Source organism: Typopeltis vanoorti, chromosome 4 (genome assembly GCF_054136105.1).
Source record: "Typopeltis vanoorti isolate ZY-2024b chromosome 4, IOZ_Tvanoo_1.0, whole genome shotgun sequence".
In the NCBI taxonomy this organism is placed as follows: Eukaryota; Metazoa; Arthropoda; class Arachnida; order Uropygi; family Thelyphonidae; genus Typopeltis; species Typopeltis vanoorti.
This window is the reverse complement of record NC_143552.1, coordinates 98,892,172-98,913,354: the sequence shown is the minus strand read 5'-3', so window position 1 is coordinate 98,913,354 and position 21,183 is coordinate 98,892,172. Positions and strand designations below refer to the sequence as shown.

The 21,183-nt window shown below is 35.2% G+C and overlaps 1 protein-coding gene across 4 annotated transcripts in view; it reads right to left on the bottom strand.

The window, feature by feature from the left end:
• Positions 1-21,183, bottom strand: part of LOC150107542 (DNA ligase 3-like) — a 505,727-nt gene that overhangs the window by 219,387 nt on the left and 265,157 nt on the right. For all 4 annotated transcript variants that reach the window (XM_090391370.1, XM_090391373.1, XM_090391372.1 and 1 more), the window contains 2 exons: positions 13,938-14,025; positions 277-354 (listed from right to left, as the gene is read on the bottom strand). In XM_090391370.1, the coding sequence (XP_090247496.1) occupies positions 277-354; positions 13,938-14,025 (166 nt within the window). The remainder of the gene's footprint in view (positions 1-276; positions 355-13,937; positions 14,026-21,183) is intronic.

Here is a 21,183-nt window from a genome sequence, read left to right as displayed (position 1 = left end):
TGGCTCCCACTGATGAGACCTCAATAAAGGTTGAAACCGGTATGGGTAGTGGCCCTTGCCTTAATGCATAGCATTACACATATCTGCAAAGAGATGCGCTTTGCATTATGGGAGATACTGAGATGAGATAGGAGTAATGAGAGCTTTCTCCACCTTTGCAACAAGTTGCCTGATGTTGTACTACTTTACCCCAGTCCTGAAGATACTTTCAGGTGCAAACTTTGTTTGCTCACACTTAGATAAAGGATTAAACTAAACTTATTATACTCATGTTACCTGTTTGTCCTTCAGTACTAGACCTTCCAAACCCATAGAAATTACAGAAGCCATATATTTCTCGAGAACATCTGGTCTCTGAAAAAATAAAATATCATGTGCTTTTATGAAATGCATATGAAATCTGTGACAAAATTCAGATTACTGATCATTAGCTTATTCTGAGTGAAAGAGTTTATGTTAATATGGATAAAAATCTCAACTTATGTAAGTATGATGAATGGCAAGAGAAACCCCAAACAAATTTAGAGAATGAGGTTATTTTTAATGAAAAAATGGCAGTTACCTTATAATAGTATCTAAACATTTTCTATGTAAATTGTGACAATGTATATAAAAAGGCTTGCTAAAATGAGCTACAATCATTAACTGTCAAAAACTGAATGCATTTAAAAACAGAATGTGTTGCTTTTCACATGTTTTTATGATCGTTCTATATCAGAATAACATAGTGATCTAGAATTCATCTAGTGTCTAATTTTTCTTCATACATTAAGGCAGCATTTCTCAAACTTTTTCTACAATGGAACAGTTCACAAATCCTGAAATTTTAACAGAACACCTTAGTCAGAGTCGAGCATCATCGGTCTCGTGTTCAATGTAAAGCTAAGCGCACACTATCGCTGCAGCAGGTTGTATCGCATCGCAAAAATGCGACAGCGCACACTACAGGCATGCCAGGCCGCATCGCATTGCATTGACCTTGCTTGTGACCGCAAGTTCCCTAGAATAGATACTTTCATACTTCATTCAAGCTCAGAAGTGTCAACAACTGCAGGTGGCTGAGTCAAGACCAGCACACTAGCCTTAATAGCACAATCCACACACAAAGTGAGGAGCACCTTATTTTCAAACATGTTTGAACTTGTCGCAACATTTAAAAACCATTCAGGCTTATATCAATTTTGATAATTTTTCATGGAACACTTATTCACTTTCCAACGAATGTTCCGCAGAACACGGTTTGGGAAACCCTGCATTAAGGCATCTCATGCATTCCCAAGCAGAAACCATCATCATCGAATTCCTGACATGTACCTCAAGGTGTGTACAGGATATGATAATACTACATGAAAAACTTACATCATTACTAACTTCCTATTTTACAATTTCCCTCCAAATCAATCTGTTACCTGTCAAGACTCCAACATTATCAGATCTTATATTTCTATCATCTAATGCACTTTTTACTGTCTCAATCCACCTGTTATGTTGTGACATTTCTTTATTTTATACTTTATTGTGTTCTCCTACTTATATCACTTATCTTAAATTATTACTGTGTAGCATTATCACTTTAACTAAATATTTCTATGGTCTATACACGCACAAATTTCAGAACATTGTACTCTCTCATCTACAGTAAATATCAATTTTACTATTTTTTACCACACAATTTGCTGTTCTTAGAATGATTAAGTATATTAAATAATTAACAAAGGGTAGACTTCTGAATAGAGTCTGATCCTCAGCAATAACAGTCTGAAGTCACCTCCTAATCAGGTTCTGGCAATATTTATTTGATCAAGCTGCGCCAGCCAGATCCCTAGGTTAGAAATTCCTCTTAACCAAGGAGTAACCTTCAGAAAATATACAAAGCTAATCAATCTATTAATTACTCTTTATCTCAATTTTATCTATCTCTCTTAAAATACTTTAGTTTGCAGTCGTGGTCTCTGTCATATAATTCTTTCCCCCTCAGATTCAGATATTAGCAAGCAGTGCATTGGATTCAATTTAAGGCACAAAACAGGTTAAGATATTCAAGATACATTTATTAAATTCCTAAGATTACATTTTACAAGAATATACTCAATTGGAATAGAGGTATCCTAAGTCATAAATTTAAACATAGCAAGTGTAATTCACACAACATATCCAATCATAGGTTAATTTCACAGCACTAAGTTTTGTTAACATCTTCTAAATATCCTTACTAGTCTACATGTACATACTCTCAAAACAATCACATCGATAACTTTATAGATAATTACTCACAACAATTCAAACTGCAATTCATTAATATAAATACTTCAGAAATAGTCTTTAGATTTAAGACACGGCTATCTAATATTCACTATAGTCCTTCTTCCTACAAGTATAGTTCTAAAACATAACATCTCCTTTCTTCTATATCACAATATTCCTTTCTTTCTTAACAAAAGAATTATAAAAGATTTTACATTACCATATTTCTGAAAACTCATTCAGTCTGTCAATTTTTCTTACTTTATCCCATGGAGTGTTTAATTTTCTCCTAGACGATTGACTCACAGGCTAGATTTGGACTTCACTGTTCTGCCTTTCCTTCCCATCGTCGACTAGAAGCAGCATGGCTTGGATCGACCCATGTGGATGTATATGGCACCCAGTTCCTTCAAGTTTACTCGGGAGGCTACCGATTCTCTCCTCATTGATTCAGTCTGTATGACATCGTGAACCGATGGCAGTGACTAGCTACATGCTATCGATAAGATCCCAAACTCGAACTCTCTCCAACTGTACAAGAAAATCCAAAGCAGACCCAAGACCTCAAGAAGCTAAAGAAGTTTTTCTGAAAGGGGGGAGGGCACAAACCCCTTTTATACCTTCCACCTTTGCCACCCTCTTCACTACCATACCTCTGCTCTAGGCACCCTATTTTGCACATGCGTCGTATATTCTATTCACGTCTACCGGGAAAACATCAAGCACGTATCGTTCCGTGAGTAAACAATTTGCCATAGGCTACACAATTCACCCGAAGTTTTCAGTTTTCGTTAGTGGACTTTGAACTTCTGTTACTATGCCCTAACATATATCTTATAAAGAATACTTCTTCCATTATAATTTCTTACAAACAAATGACATCATTTACCTTTAAGTAATATTACAATAATTGAACTAGCATATGATTCTTTAAACAATTAGTATCTTTACCTATGTACAAGCATTTTTCGTTATTGTTTAGCCAAACTTGTTGAATCTTGAACAAAATATTTTTTTAAGGAAATCTTTTCATTCAATATCCATCATCATCATCATCAAATTCCTGCCATGTACCCTCAAGGGGGTGTAGAGGATATGATAGTTTTGAAAAATTTACATGAAAAATTTACATCATTACTAACTTCCTATCTACAATTTTCCTCCAGATCAGTCTGTTATTTCTCAAGACTCCAACATTACCAGATCTCATATTTCTATCGTCTAAGACACTTTGTACCATATCAATCCACCTATATCTTTTTCCTGCCAACTTGGCAGAGAAGATGTGTTTTGCTAATCTTTCTTCGCCCATTCTGTTTAAGTGACCATACCACCTGAGATTAGCTCAGGTGGTATGGTGAGAAAAGAAAAGACTATATGATTATAATGGGAGACTGGAATGGAGTTGTGGGAGAAGAAGAGGATGGGAGTGTATTAGGAAGATATGGACTAGGTAACAGAAATGAGAGAGGGGAAAGGTTAGTGGAATTCTGTAAAGAAAATAAACTACTAATTATGAATACTTGGTTTAAAAAATCTAAGAGAAGACTATACACATGGAAAAAAACAGGAGATATGGAAAGGTATCAAATTGATTATATTATAGTAAAGCAAAGATACAAGAATAGTGTAAAAAATGCATGCACGTATCCTGGAGCTGATATTTACTCTGATCACAACCTACTATTCATAGAAATAAATGTGAAACTAAAGAAAATAAAAGAAGCTATGAAAAGGAAAAAATGGAACTTAGAGAAATTAAAATATACCAAGGAATTTTGAAATAGATTGGAGAAAGAATTGGAAGAAACAAGTTTTGTCAAAACTGAAGATCCAGAAAAGAAATTGGATAAGTAAGAGCTAAAAGAATAAAAACACCTTGGATAACTAATGAAATGATTTCTCTAATGGAAGAAAGAAGAAAATGGAAAAATAAAGACGCCCCAGAAGGTAAAATACAATATAGAACCCTGAATGACAAATTGAGAAGGGAAGCAGAAAGAAGTAGAGAAGATTGGCTTAAAAAACAATGTGAGGAAATGGAAAATTATGAGAGAGTGGGAAGGTATGATCTTTTGTATGAAAAAGCAAGAAGAATGAATCACAAGAGAAATAGAATTTGAGCTAGAGGCATAGAAAATAAGAATGGAGAAATCATAACTGAAGAAGATAAAATCCTAATGAGATGGAAGGAATACATTGAAGATCTATATGACAAGGAAAATAGACCAAATGAGTTGCCATTAGAAGATATAAAGAAGGTAAATAAAGATGATCTAGGCCCAGAGATTTTGAAGACAGAAGTAGAAATGGTCATTAAAGAACTTTAAATGTGGATTTCTGCCTTTCCATTAAATGTGGAAAGGCAGAAAGAATAGATGTGAAGGAAATACCTGCAGAATTCCTGAAACAACTTCAGAAGAAAGGAACTGAAGAAATAACCAAAATAATAAATTTAATTTATAACAAAGGAAAATTGCCAAAAGATTTTATGACCTTAATATTTATACTTATACCAAAGAAAAGTAATGCAGTGAACTACAAGGATTTTAGAACAATAAGCCTCATTTCCCATACATCAAAAATACTTATGAGAATCTGAAATACTTATGAGAACATGAAAAATTGCATCTAAGGTGGAAGAATTTCTTGGAGAAGATCAGTTTGGTTTCAGGAAGGGTAGGGGAACAATGCGATTGGACTGTTAAGAATAGTAAGTGAAAGAAGTATGGAAGTGAATAAAGAAGTTAATATCTGTTATATAGATTTTGAAAAAGCTTTTGACTTTGTAAAATGGGATAAGATGGTGGAAGTAATGGAAAAGATTGGTATCGATTGGAAAGACAGAAGGCTAACTATTTCACTATATATGGGACAAACTGCCATGGTGAGACATATATGGTACAACAGTACCAGGTATCATTGGACGAGGAGTAAGACAAGGCTATTCTCTGTCACCAATTTTGTTTAACGTGTATTCTGAAGCAATGTTAAAAGAAGCACTGGAGAATTTGGAAGAAGGAATAAAGATTGGAGGTAGACAGATATTTGCAATTAGATACGCAGATAACAAGGCATTATTATCAAATACTGAACAGATTACTGGAATCCTATATCAATTATGGAATGAAAATTAACATCAGAAAAACAAAGGTAATGAAAATAGCAAGGAAAGAGGCAAATATGGATATCAGAATAAAAATTGAATCAAGTAAAGACATTTAAATATCTAGGAAGCATTATTAGCAGATGGAAGATGTAAAAGTGACATAAAAGCAAGAATAGAGATGGGAAAAGATGCCTTTAATAGAAAATGGAATTTATTCAGAAGTAAAATGGATAGAAACCTAAAGAAAAGACTAATAAAATGATATGTGTAGAGTGTTGCCCTCTATGCAGCTGAAACTTGGACATTGAAGAAAGAAGAAATTAAGATTTTGGAAAGCTCTGAGATGTGGATTTGGAGAAGGATGGAAAAAATCAAATGGACAGATAAAATAACTAATGAAGAGGTCTTAAAAAGAGTAGAAGAAGAAGAAAGAAGTCTGTTAAGGAGGATAAAAAGAAGAAAGGGAAACTGGATTGGACATATTCTGAGAGGGAATGGAATCATCAGAGATGCCATCAAAGGAAAAATAGACAGAAAAAGACTCAGAGGAAGAGTAAGGTAAACAATGCTAGATGACATGCTGAATGGAGACAGGTACACAACCTTGAAAGAGAAGGCTCAGAACAGAAGAGAGTGGAAGAAAAGTTTTTACTATTAAGAAGAACCTGCTCAATTGCAGAATATTCAAGAAGGAGAGATTCAAGTGAATGAATTTATACAAATTCAGTTGATCCAAATAATTTCATTTTTTCAATTAAAGTAATTTAACTGTAAAAAAAAATTGTGTTCCTTGATTCAATAAATAAAATGAGTGAATTATTCATCTGTCTATGAAAAAAGAATTGAAAATAATTTGCTTACTAGGCATAAAAATGGCAATGATAGAAAGGATGGTGAATTTTGAATTTAAAGGCTACTGATGTTAATCGTATAGCAGAATAAAGAAGTACGTCTTTATAATAACTGTTTATAGAGTTAGAAAGAATTCTTTGGATCCTGTATTAGACAGGTTGTTTCTAAAGGCAAAAAAGCTATACTGAAGCCAACAACTGATAGGACAGCCGCTTTGTTTATAAGGTGTATCTAAATATATCGAGTTGCAAAATAAATCTGGTTCTGCATTTGTCCAAATGTGAGCATTTTTAAATTATTACATTCAAGGAAAGACAGTAAATAAAATATTTTTTAATTATTAAAATGATGGGAAAAAGATGAAAGACTGAGACACATCTTTCCTTAGAGCTCATTCACGGATTCCAAAAATCTTGTCCTTATACCCTTGGTAATGCATCAACCACTGTATGGGCTGCAGCAAGATAAGTTAATTTTATATTTATTGTGTGAATGATATTGTGTAATTTTTAGATTAACTGGTGCTGTGTGATATTTCTGATTGGAATGCAGTGTTTGTTTAAATATTTTAGACAGTGTTATTTTAAATTCTTTGTTTTTTTGTTGTGCTTCTTTGTAACAAAATGGCAGTGAATGGAAGATCACTGCATAAGTTGGTGTAAAAGACAAAGTGAATGGCATAGATTTTTCAAGAATTGTGTGGTGCAGTGAGTGTAATATGTATGCATGGTATTATGTTGCTGATATTTATGGGGAGAGAATGAATAAGAGAAAGGAGCAAATGTGGATATACAAGATGTGTGATATACTGATGGACCAGGAGACTTGTTTGAATCAGAGTAGGGAACATGGGCATAAATGGCATGGATGTTGAGGGAGATTATGCAAATATTAATATTAAGAAAGCATGTGAAATTAACAGTGAAGAAAACAGTGTGACTGACCATAAGGAAGTGTGTGAAAATGATGATGACAACTGAAGGAAAAAGATGCAAGATTTGAAAGCAGAGTTGGTGAAAATGAGACAAGAGATGAAATGGATGTGGAGTGAAATGAAGAGAATTTTAGATATGTATGGAAGAGTGAAGAAGACTGAAATAAAGTATGCCCAAAAGAAAGAGGTAACGAAAGGCTCAGGAGTGCTGTTGTATGAGGATCTGATTATTAGATGTGTGTGAATGACATGATGCACATTTGTTTTCCAGGAGTCAGAATATAACTGTGAATATATAAAACAACTTAATGATTATGGAATTGTCTATGAGAAGACCAAATCTGATATAATACAGTTACACCCTGAGTTATGTAAGTAATGCATTCTGTAAACCTTTACGTACTCAAATTTTAAGTAGGTCGAATTTGTAAATTACATAAATACAATAAAATGTTCAATGGCTACTCATACTGCTGTCTTACATTAATTTTTTTGCCATTAATCAGATATTTTCCATTTTTAATATTTTTCATTTTTGGGGTGATTAAAAAAATTTCAATTATAAAAAAATTTATCAGTTGTATTTGAATAATATACTAATTATATGAAGAGCCAAAGGCTTCAATTCGATGACAGCCTTTGGTTCTTCATATAATTAGTAATTTATTAGGACACCTTCTTGGCAATTCTCATAGAAGGGATGTAAGTTCTGTTTGCTACAAACATGGTATTAACTAGGGTCTACCTACTCACTGATGAGACCTCAATAAGGGTTGAAACCGGTCTGGGTAGTGACCTTCTCTCATAATGTAGAACAGTAATACAGCTCCTAGGAGCTAAGTTCACATTATGGGTAAATACCAAGAATAGTGATCAGAGCTTGCTCCACCCTTTCTATGAGTTGCCTCAGTTTGCACTACCAAATGGGTCAGGTGCCACTATCCAGGTATTTGCTTACGCTTGGAATCACCAAACTTTATATAGTTTCTATATTCAGCATGAAACTCTTTGAGTTTCTTATTCGGCTAAGAAACAATATGGGATGCAATATCCCTTAACTTAAAAAAATGAATAATATACATACTGTAAATATGAAAGTATGAAAAATACATAAAAGAATATAAAAACAAACTGAAATATTCATTTTTCAAATAAAAAAAATGAATATTTTTTAGTGGGTTGTTCTAAGGAATGCTGTTCTATGGGAAGTTTTACCCCTTTCAATGATGAGGGCAGTCGGGGTCGTCTGAGTTGTCATCTTGACTTTGTGTGAACAGCATCCCACAAACATGTCTAGAGTAGATTGTGTGGTCAGATGCTTCTTGTCTTCATAGATTGCCTTGTAGCTAGACATATCGGAATAGATACAGCGGCTAACATTTTCGAACTGCTCAGTGTTTGGATCCATCGATTCTAATTTTGTTAACGCCATGTCTATCAAGTTAAAAACCTTGGCTAGTCCCTTCGTTGTAAATTTCTTTATGTCTGGCAGTTCAATTGGCTTAGTATTTTCTTCGGAATGCCTCCAATTGAATAAGGTCATCATCGGTTAGCTCTTCATCATGACTCTAAAAGAAGCTCGTTAATGTCACCATTATCCACTTCCAGCTCTAATTGCTATGTCAATTGCACACATGTCTCCGTCACCTGTTGTAATTCTTATGTCAACTCAGCACCCATATCAGTCATTGTTTGCTTTCTGTCTGTGAAATGCTTAAAATTATGGACCATTTCTGGGGACGGTTTCTTCCACACAGCATTCATTGCTGTATGCTTGATTTCATCCCAAGCCATCCCGATGTTTTTGACAGGATACTACAGTTCTTCCAGAAATCACATAAAGTAATGCCCTTACTACTATCAATGCCCTCGATTGCTTGGGAAAATGTACCCTGCAGATAGTAGGCTTTAAAGGTCGCAATAACACCTTGATCCATAAGTTGCAATAGTGAGGTAGTTCTAGGAGGAAGGTAAACAACTTTTACGTCAGGATGAAAGTCATCCAACTCTTCTGGGTAATCAGGAACGGTGTCCAGGAGGAGAAGCACTTTAAGCGGGATTCCTTCACCTGGTGAACGAAGTGGTTATTGAACCAGTCTCCGAATAGTGCACGTGTAACCCAAGCCTTGGTGTTGGATTTCCAGGTTACGGGCAGCATGCTCAACTCAATATTCTTAAAGGCGTGCGGTCTCTGGAAATGGTACACTGTAAGAGGTTTAAGTTTTAATTCCCCTGAAATGTTTCTGCCAATCATAACAGTGATCTGATCTTTTGCAACCTTGAACCCAGGCATAGATTTTTCCTCTTTTGCAATAAATATCCATGTTGGCATCCTCTTCCAAAACAGAACTGTTTCATTGACATTAAATATTTGCTCATGCAAATATTTCCCTCCTCAATTATTTCTGCCAGAAGTTCAGGAAATCGATTTGCTGTGTCAGTATCTGCACTTGCTGCCTTATCCATGATTTTGATGTTATGGAGACTTGTATTTCTTCAATTGTTTGAAACATTCAGCACCAGCTTTAAATGTATCCTCTGCAATCGTGATGTGGCCTGCTTTTTTAAAACCTTATTCTGGATAATCAGTAAACTTAATGGTATCCACTTCTGTGTTCAGATCATCGATCCAGTGAGAGAACAATTTCTCCATCTCTGATATCATGGCCCAGCCTCTTCTTGGTAATAACTGTGCAACACCTTTCGTGCTTTCAAAATGCGAACTTTATCTTTCACTATTGTATTCACTGTCAAAATAGGTCGATTTATTTCCCGAGCTATTGTTGATAGAATTTTCCTGCCTTCATAGATATGAATTATTTTCAACTTTTCTTCTAAAGTAATTGCAGACCTTTGTTTTTTAGATTAGCAAAACAAGCGTTCTCTGCCAGGTTGGCAGCAAAACGACCCAGAGGAAGACCAAGATATAGGTGGATTGATACAAAGTGCCTTAGACGATAGAAATATAAGATCTGATAATGTTGGAGTCTTGACAAGTAACAGACTGATTTGGAGGAAAATTGTAGATAGGAAGTTAGTAATGATTTCATTTTTTTTCATGTAGTACTATCATATCCTGTACACCCCTTGAGGGTACATGGCAGGAATTTGATGATGATGATGATTTTTAGATTTATTACAAGTGCATTCGGTTTTGTGCTTGCATTCCATTTTAAGGGTAAAAAAACAATGAAACTAGTAGCGATAACAAGTGACTGAGCTAACCATGCGAGGCATCTACTACTGTACTGCAATAAGGCTGTCAAAGACGCACCTGCACAAGGCCGCAAGCGTGTTCATACGCACTAGTAGATTTATTATGTAACTGCGAATTTACATAAGTCACGTGTTATGTAACTCAGGGTGTAACTATCATCATCATCATCAAATTCCTGCCATGTACCCACAAGGGGTGTACAGAATATGATAGTACTACATGAAAAAATTATATCATCACTGACTTCCTATCTACAATTTTCATCCAAATCAGTCTGTTACTTGTCAAGACTCCAACATTATCAGATCTTATATTTCTATCATCTAAGGCACTTTGTACCGTATCAATCCATCTACATCTTGGTCTTCCTCTGGGTCGTTTTCCTGCCAACCTGGCAGAGAACAATTCTTCTGCTAATCTTTCCTCGCCCATTCTGTTTAGGTGACCATACCACCTGAGATTAGCTCTGCTAACGCATTCCTGGATGCTGACAATGTCAAGTTCTTTCCTAATATCCTCGTTTTTAATAGGATATTGCCATTGATGCCATCTGTTCACACCTATAATCTTTCTCAGAACTCTCATATCTGCAGCCTCTAGTCTTTGGTCAAGTGTTTTACTACTGACCCAGCTCTCAGATCCATAAGTTAAAACTGGTTTGAACACTGTCTTGTATACAGCTAATTTAGTGTTCTGACTAATTTCTCTCTTATTCCATATGAATTTATTTAATTGACTTCCCACCATACCAGCTTTGCTGATTCTGTTGTCTATTTCTATATTTAATTTACCATCTTCAGTAAAAATCGTGCCTAAGTAGCTGAAATGTTTTACTTGTTCCACAGGTTCTCCATTCACAACACAGCTGACATTTTCAATGATTCTGCCTATTTTCATTGTCTTTGTCTTTTTATTGCTGACCTTCATACCATATCTATTACAACAGTTATTCAATTTAGTCAGAGAATCTTGCAGACTTGTAGCGGATTTATTTAGAAGTATAACATCATCCGCATAAAGCAAAGAGCTGACATTAACATCTCCAATTTTGATATCATGTTTAATACCACTTTCTTTCATAATGTGATCCATATAGATAATGAATAACAGAGGGGATAATGTACATCCTTGTCTCACACCAGATTTAACATTAAACCATCTTCCTGTACTTCCTTCAATTCTAACTGCTGACTTACAACTCAAATAAAGACTAAGTATTGCTTGATATAATGCCCCATTGACACCATATAACTGTAGCGTATTGAATAGCTTCTCTCTTGGCACCTTGTCATATGTCTTTTCCAAATCGACAAAACTTAAATACAGATCTTTGTTATATTCCCATGCTTTCTCGACTATTTGTCGTAAAGTGAAGATCTGATTCTGACAGCCTCTCTTTGGCCTGAATCCAGCTTGTTCTTCACCAAGCTTTTCTTCCACAATTCTTCTCAACCGTTTCTCAAGTATACTTGCATAGATCTTGCCAGGAACACTCAGTAGGGAAATACCTCTGTAATTCTCACATTCAGTTTTTTTTCCCTTTTTATATATGGGTACTATGAGAGCTCTACTCCAATCATCAGGAATTCGTCCCTCTGTCCAGACTTTCTGAACTATGCAGTGCAGCCACTGTAAGACTCTTATACCACCATAATTCAGCATTTCTGGTCGAATATCATCTACTCCTGCTGCCTTTCCACATTTCAAGCCTTTGATGGCTTTTTCTACTTCAAGTATGGATATGTATTCCTGACTGCATGCCTGGTCAGTGTTTTTTACCACTGTGCTGTTATCACTGCTTGTTTCAATTAGCAGTTTTTCAAAATAATTACTCCATACTTCAAGGATATCTTTTTCTCCCATTTTCATGTCACCATTATCATCTCTAACTCCTTTTACAGCACTCTTTCCTCCATTCGTAAGCTTCTTCAACAACCTCCAGAATATTTTCCCACCTTCTTGATATTTATTTTCTATATTCTTGCCAAAGTCTTCCCATGACTTTTGTTTAGCTAGTTTTACACAGTGTTTAGCATTCTTACATTTGTCTCTATATTCTCTAAGAGCACGAGCTGACTTATTTGAGAGGAACTTTTGATATGCTTTCTTCTTTTCCTTCACTGCCTCTTTAACTTCCTGTGTCCACCAGGGAGTACTATTTTTTTTATCCTTGCAGACAACCTCACTACTTGCCTCTCTCGCAGAATCGATCAATGTTTTCTTCAGAGTTTGCCACTGAATCTCCAAGGTTTGATTCCTGTTCTCAAACTCTTTCATTTTTTCTTCAATAATCTTTGTATATTTTAGTCTACAGTTCACATCTGAGAGCTGCTCAACTTTTATTCGCTTTAAAACTTTCTTACATGTTATTCTTTTCAATATGAAATTCAATTTTATCCTGCTCAAGACTAAACAGTGATCACTTCCAATTTCAAATCCTCTGTACACTCCGGTGTCCTGCACCAGGGAGAAAACATCACTATCAACAATAACATAGTCAATGAGACTTTTCTTATTCCTAGCCTCTTCTCTCCATGTGAATTTGTGCCCATTTTTATGTTGGAACATGGTGTTAGTAATAACCAGTCCATGTCCTGAGCAGAAATCTAACAGATATTTGCCACTGTTATTAGCTTTGCTCTTTTCTCCAAATTTTCCCAAAACATTTTTGTATGTCTGACAATCACTTCCTACTCTGCTATTTAGATCCCCTACAAGGACCAACTTTTCCTTTTTCATTGTGTCAGGTGCTTTTTCTAAAGCCTCAAAAAATTCCTCCACTTCTACCTTAGTAGAACCTTCTGTGGGACCATAGGCACAAATAAGTCTCATTGTCCAGTTCTCCATTCTCATATTTGCCCACATTACTCTACTTGAGACTGACTGACATTCAAGAAGATTAGCCTCGTATTTAGTGTTGAATAGTATGGCTACTTCTTCTTTTCGCTGATTGTCATTGCCTGAATATAACATTTTGTATATATTGCTCAGAAAGATCTCACCAGTTTTGGTCTTTTTTGTTTCAGTCACCCCTATTATGTCGATCTGGTACTTATCTAATTCCTCAGCTAGCTCCATTTCTTTGCAATTCAGGCTTCTTACATTGATAGTACCGATCTTTAACTCTGGTGATGTCCAGTTGGGGTTTGTTTTCATATTTGTTCCAGTAGCTGACTTTTCGCTGTTCGCCCTGGTTCCCTGGCGAAAACAACAGGGGCCTTGTTTAACCAGGCAACGCCCCAGTCAGCATGAAATTTTGTCATGTTGTACCATCAATTTTTTATTTTGGTTTAACCAATAAGAATACAATTTGGTCGGCTAAATCCCAAATTGGCAGCCCATCCTCATTCATTCAGTATCCAAGTAGATACCCAACAGGGTGCACCACGAGAAGGTGAGGATTGGAAATTAGGTCAGAAGCCCTGGTCGGTTCTCCGCATTCCTTTTAAAGGCTATGTGGAGTCTCCTCTCAGTTATACAGCTTTGACCCTTAAGCATCCCAGGGTGTAACTATAATTATATAAACTAAATTTGTAAAATAAGATAATAAGAAGAAGAAGGAAAAATGATGTTGCACCTACTTTTATTTCTTTAATTTCAGAAAGTTGAACATGATCAGGAATTTCATTTATGTTCTCCTCTAACAATTTGCGCCTTTCAACAAATGGCCTGCATGAAAAAAAAAAAAAAAAGTAAAAATTCTATACAACGATCATTGAAATAATACATACATAGCAAGAAATATAAAACATTACTAAAATTTTCATACAATATGCAACTTTTTTTTTCTAAATGCAGATAATCAGTGAACAGAATTTATGTTACATTCACTGAGCATGACAATGATCTTATCCTTAAAACAGGCTCAATGAATCTTAATTTTAATAGAAGAAAATTTATCAATGATCAAACCACACACACATGCACAAATACATTTTTATATAAATATTTACAAAACATTGTGAATCTATAGCAGATGAAGTATTGTAGACCAAATAAAGGTTAGATAATTGGAAAATTATCTAACCATCATTATGGGTGATTTAATTATTGTAATAGAGATTGGAATGAAGGGACAGCCTTTGGCTGTAAGGAAAATGAGAGACAACTATCTTAAGGAGTATGTAAGGGACAGCATGTGAAGATTGAGTCTTATTAAAATGAATCTAATAATTTCATCAGAGGATGTTATTGTGAGTGGGATGTTACATTTCCTCCCATTCAGTGAGCATCACCATGATGTGATCACCTGGGTAGTGGCCAACCTTCTGTGAGGAAAGGATATATGTGTAACTACAAGGCTGGTGATTATAAAAAAGCTTTGGAGATGGCTTAGAGATATAACACGGAATGAGAAATTAAGTAGGGTGTGTGGGAATAAATGCTGCATGGGAACTGATCAAAAGATATTTAACAACATCAATGTGCGAGTGTATTCTGAAGCTCAAAAGGCTGAATAAAGCAGATGTAAAATAGAAGAAGGGATTAAGCATGAAATATGGAAGAAGGGGATATTGTGGAGACAGCACAAGATAAGTAACAATCAATTGAATGAAGAGTATAAAGAGCAAACCAGGAAGGTGACTCAAGTTGATAAGGACAGCAAAAGTGCAGTAAATGAGCAGATATTGGCAAATAAGTCCAAGAAAAACCATAGAGAGAATATTTCGGATATGTGGGGAGTGAAGGAAGCATGATTATGGTAAGATGATGTGAATAATGTTACCCACTTGACAACCAACAGGTCATGGGTTCAAATCCTGCCATGGGCATGGATGTTTGGAACTGTCTGTAGGTGGGAAATGAATGTTACTGCCTGGTGTGAAATCACTACCCCACATATTGCAGGCCTGAAGTAGCTTGAAAAAGTTCCATGTTTGGTTTCTTCAGCAGTGGTTCCAGATTATATAAAAAAATAAAGAAAGAATTACAAAAAATATATATATCTGGGGTGAATATTCTGGGTGTGCTAGGTGTGCAGTGCTTATTCACAAAATATCAGTATCACTGATATTATATTTTTGCATTAATTCCCATTAAAGACTCACCCAATTGTTTGCAGACTTCGTGCGATTCCTAAAATTGAACACAATATACTGCACTAATGCTGCTTCATTGTCCTCTTCATGAGGATAATAAAGCATTAGTGCTTCATGAAGAAGCCACTTTTCGCCGTGTAAACATTGCGTCACATTCGCGTTAATAGCCTGAGTGTGCTTTCAAAATGCATACACCTTTGAGGCATTCGAAAAGGTGTACAGAGGACACAGCGGGTCAAATTCTTAGAGTTGTATTTTTTTAAACAGGTGAGAAGTCGTGACTAGGTGAGTTTAAATTTTGAGCTCACTCAACACCTAGCGGCTGTGATTGGTTATTATGTAAATCAATCCAATTGAATGTTGTCACTTGTCATGAGTTGAGAGATTACTATATTCAATGGCTTTATTACAAACAGCTGTTACACAGTTTCTGGAACTGAAAATTTCAAAATGGATGTTAGGAGACAAATGCAAATTGTTTTTTCTTTTGCTTGTGCAGTATAGAATCTGTTGAGGTTGCAAAGTTTTTAACGGTATAGAGACATTTCTATTCTAGTCTTTGGAAATAACAGACAGTAAAAAATATCTATTCCTGAATAAAAACGAATATTCTGTGTATTACAAGACATTGTTGATCTACAACAAAATACCAGCATATGTGAGATTGATAAGACAGAAGAACTGCTAATACTAAAAAAAAAAAAACTAATGAATTTAGGATTCATGAAAGCGTAGATAATTCCGATAATGATCGGATATTATGCATACTGAGTCTCAGTAAACAAAATAATATTCTTGGAAAAATGAGAGAAAATATATATAAATCAGAGAAATACACATAACATGTGCAATAAATTTTACGAGATGATTTGCTGCTCCATCAAACCGTATTTATTCCTGCAATACTCTCTCCCTTAAGTTTTTTTTTTTTTTAATTATGCCATAATAAATCCGCTTATTCATGTTTAGAATTTATAGGATCTTGCAATTCACTCTACCCAGCAACTTATAGGACACACATATCACAAATGATAATTATTCTTTACCATTAATGAAAGTCTTTCTATTCACACTTATTCCTTCTTATTCTACCCTTATAAATTCACATATTTGCATATTTCACATATTTGCATCTTTGAGTATTTCAAATATCATAACCAAATATAGCATTCTCCTGCATTGTTGTTTTCTAATCAATCATTAAACAGATTGTTCCCCCACTCTACGCAGAAGTATTCAAAGTTATCATGCAATTAATTGTATTGGACCAATTAAGATGCCTTCTCAAAACTTTCATACATCGATAAAATGAAATTCCACGGTCATGGCCATCAGCGGGGGGGCTACCCCGAGATCGATTAAAAAATTCCAGAAATTATAATCGTAAAATTGATTGAGATATATAATCTTACACCCTCAACCCTCGGAACGCTTTCTCTGTCTTAAAATTTTATTAATTAGGTAGCCAAAGAACACGTGTTTTATTGCTGCAATAAATCAATGTGTTCCTGTTTTTGGTTCATCTTTTTCTAATTTGTGAACAGTGACCGATTAGTTTGCGCTCTGTCTAATAAGTTACAGAGTGAAGTGTGATTTGTAAATTTATAGTGAAACAAATTTAAACTTAAGGGGTGCTTAAGGGTCAAAGCTGTATAACTAAGAGGAGACCTCCACATAGCCTTTAAAGGAATGTGGAGAACCGACCAGGGCTTCTGATCTGATGTCCAATCCTTACCTTCTAGTGGTGCACCCTGTGGGTATCTACTTGGATACTGAATAAACGAGGATAGGCTGGCAATTTGGGATTTAGCCGACCAAATTGTATTCTTATTGGTTAAACCAAAATAAAAAATGATGGTACAACATGACAAAATTTCATGCCGGCTGGGGCATAGCCCAGTTAAACAAGGCCCCCGTTGTTTTCGCTGGGGAATTAGGGCGAACAGCGAAAAGTCAGCTACTGGAACAAATATGAAAACAAACCCCAACTCAACATCACTAGAGTTAAAGATCGGTACTATCAACATAAGAAGTCTGAATGGCAAAGAAATGGAGCTAGCTGAGGAATTCAATAAGTACCAGATCAACATAATAGGGGTGATTGAAACAAAAAAGACCAAAACTGGTGAGATCTTTCTGAGCAATAAATACAAAAAGTTATATTCAGGCAATGACAATCAAGGAAAAGAAGGAGTAGCCATAATATTCAACACAAAATATGAGGCTAATCTTCTTGAATGGCAGTCAGTCTCAAGTAGAGTAATGTGGGCAAATATGAGAATGGGGAATTGGACAATGAGACTTATTTGTGCCTATGGTCCCACAGAAGGTTCTACTAAGGCAGAAGTGGAGGAATTTTTTGAGGCTTTAGAAAAAGCAAATGACACAATGAAAAAGGAAAAGTTGGTCCTTGTTGGGGATCTAAATAGCAGAGTAGGAAATGATTGTGAGACATACAAAAATATTTTGGGAAAATTTGGAGAAAAGAGCAAAGCTAATAATAATGGCAAATATCTGTTGGATTTCTGCTTAGGACATGGACTGGTTATTACTAACACTATGTTCCAACATAAAAATGTGCACAAATTCACGTGGAGAGAAGAGGCAAGGAATAAGAAAAGTATCATTGACTATGTTATTGTTGATAGTGATGTTTTCTCCCTGGTGCAGGACACCAGAGTGTACAGAGGATTTGAAATTGGAAGCGATCACTATTTAGTCTTGAGCAGGATAAAACTGAATTTCGTATTGAAAATAATAACATGTAAGAAAGTTTTAAAGCGAATAAAAGTTGAGCAGCTCTCAGATGTGAACTGTAGTCTAAAATACACAAAGATTATTGAAGAAAAAATGAATGAGTTTGAAAACAGGAATCAAACCTCGGAGATTCAGTGGCAAACACTGAAAAAAACATTGATTGATTCTGCCAGAGAGGCATGTGGTGAGGTTGTTTGCAAGGATAAAAAAATCAGAACTCCCTGGTGGACACAGGAAGTTAAAGGGGCAGTGAAGGAAAAGAAGAAAGCATATCAAAAGTTCTTCTCAAATAAGTCAGCTTGTGCTCTTAGAGAATACAGAGACAAATGCAAGAATGCTAAACACTGTGTAAAACTAGCTAAACAAAAGTCGTGGGAGGACCTTGGCAAGAATATAGAAAATAAATATCAAGAAGGTGGGAAAATATTCTGGAGGTTGTTGAAAAAGCTTAGGAATGGAGGAAAGAGTGCTGTAAAAGGAGTTAGAGATTTTCTCCCATTTTCAGGTGACATGAAAATGGGAGAAAAACATATCTTTGAAGTATGGAGTAATTACTTTGAAAAACTGCTAAATGAAACAAGCAATGATGACAGCACAGTGGTAAAAAACACTGAACAGGCATGCAGTCAGGAATACATATCCATACTTGAAGTAGAAAAAGCCATCAAAGGCTTGAAATGTGGAAAGGCAGCAGGAGTAGATGATATTCGACCAGAAATGCTGAAGTATGGTGGTATAAGAGTCTTACAGTGGCTGCACTGCATAGTTCAGAAAGCCTGGACAGAGGAACGAATTCCCGATGATTGGAGTAGAGCTCTCATAGTACCCATATATAAAAAGGGAAATAAAACTGAATGTGAGAATTACAGAGGTATTTCCCTACTGAGTGTTCCTGGCAAGATCTATGCAAGTATACTTGAGAAACGGTTGAGAAGAATTGTGGAAGAAAAGCTTGGTGAAGAACAAGCTGGATTCAGGCCAAACAGAGGATGTCAGGATCTGATCTTCACTTTACGAAAGCATGAGAATATAACAGAGATCTGTATTTAAGTTTTGTCGATTTGGAAAAGGCATATGATAAGGTGGCAAGAGAGAAGCTATTCAATACGCTGCAGTTATATGGTGTCAATGGGGCATTATATCAAGCAATACTTAGTCTTTATTTGAGTTGTAAGTCAGCAGTTAGAATTGAAGGAAGTACAGGAAGATGGTTTAATGTTAAATCTGGTGTGAGACAAGGATGTACATTATCCCCTCTGTTATTCATTATCTATATGGACCACATTATGAAGGAAAGTGGTATTAAACATGATATTAAAATTGGAGATGTTAATGTCAGCTCTTTGCTTTATGCGGATGATGTTATACTTCTAAATAAATCTGTTACAAGTCTGCAAGATTCTCTGACTAAAGTGAATAACTGTTGTAATAGATATGTTATGAAGGTCAGCAATAAAAAGACAAAGACAATTAAAATAGACTGAATCATTGAAAATGTCAACTGTGTTGTGAATGGAGAACCTGTGGAACAAGTAAAACATTTCAGCTACTTTGGCACGATTTTTAGTGAAAGTGGTAAATTAATTATGAAAACAGACAACAGAATCAACATCACTGTTGGTTATATTTGGAAGTCAACTGAATAAGTTTATATGGAGAGAAATTAGTGAAAGCACTAAATTAGCTGCATATAAGACAGTGTTCAAACCAGTTTTAACTTATGGATCTGAGAGGTGGGTCAGAAGTAAAACACTTGACCAAAGACTAGAGACTGCAGATATGAGAGTCCTTTGAAAGATTAGAGGCATGAACAGATGGCATCAATGGCAATATCATAATAAAAACGATTATATTAGGAAAGAACTTGTGAGCATCCAGGAATGCATTAGCAGAGCTAATCTCAGGTGGTATGGTCACTTAAACAGAATGGGCGAGGAAAGATTAGCAAAACAAGTCTTATCTGCCAAGTTAGTAGGAAAACAACCCAAAGGAAGACCAAGATATAGATGGACTGATACGGTACAAAGTGCCTTAGACGATAAAAATATAAGATCTGATAATGTTGGAGTCTTGACAAGTAACAGGCTGATTTATAGGAAAATTGTAGATAGGAAGTTAGTAATGATGTAATTTTTTCATGTAGTACTATCATATTCTGTACATCCCTTGAGGGTACATGGCAAGAATTTGATGATGATATCAATGGTATTGCAATTTTAATATGCACTTCATATCTATGATAACCTTGACGTCTATCGACGTCTTGGCCGGTAGTGTGGTTAACCTCTCTAACACCTTAACACAGCTCTAGATATAGATTGGCCTATAATTTGTAGCTACAGCATTATCACTACCTTTATTTAGTGGAATAATTTTACATTCTTTCCACTCTCTTGGGAACTGTGCTGTTGTAAGACTCTTGTTAAACTGTCAGCTCCCTAGAACATTCCCTTAAGATACATAGTAATATGTCATGAAATTCTTAAAAGGAAAATGTGAAATTGTTTCACTGCATAAAGCTTATTTAATTATTCATATATTCCCCATTCAATCACAATTATGCCACCTTCTCCTATTTTCTCTATTGTTGAACTTCTTATGATTTTATCCTGATGAGAATGCATTACCCTTATAAATTGTTCACTAAATACTTAGCTGTGTTCTTTGCAACAGTTACTATCCTACCATCTTCATTCATTTTTTTATTTTATATGTGTGGCTCCCACCAACAAAAGGTTATTATAAACCTATAGTACATTTTGTGCCATGGGTGGACTATGGATTTCATTTTTTTTCTTTCTTTTATATCAATTTTATATATATATATATATATATATATATATATATCAGTGGCATTGCGTGATCATTTCGGTTGGGTGTGCTGTCATGTTTTCAAGGGGGTGGAGCTTGGAGACAAATAATTAAATCAATAAATTTTTATAATAATTGTTTTAATTAAATAATTACATCAATAAACGTCTTTTAGCTTTTTTTTATGTAATTATTTGTCGATGTAAACTATAAATACATT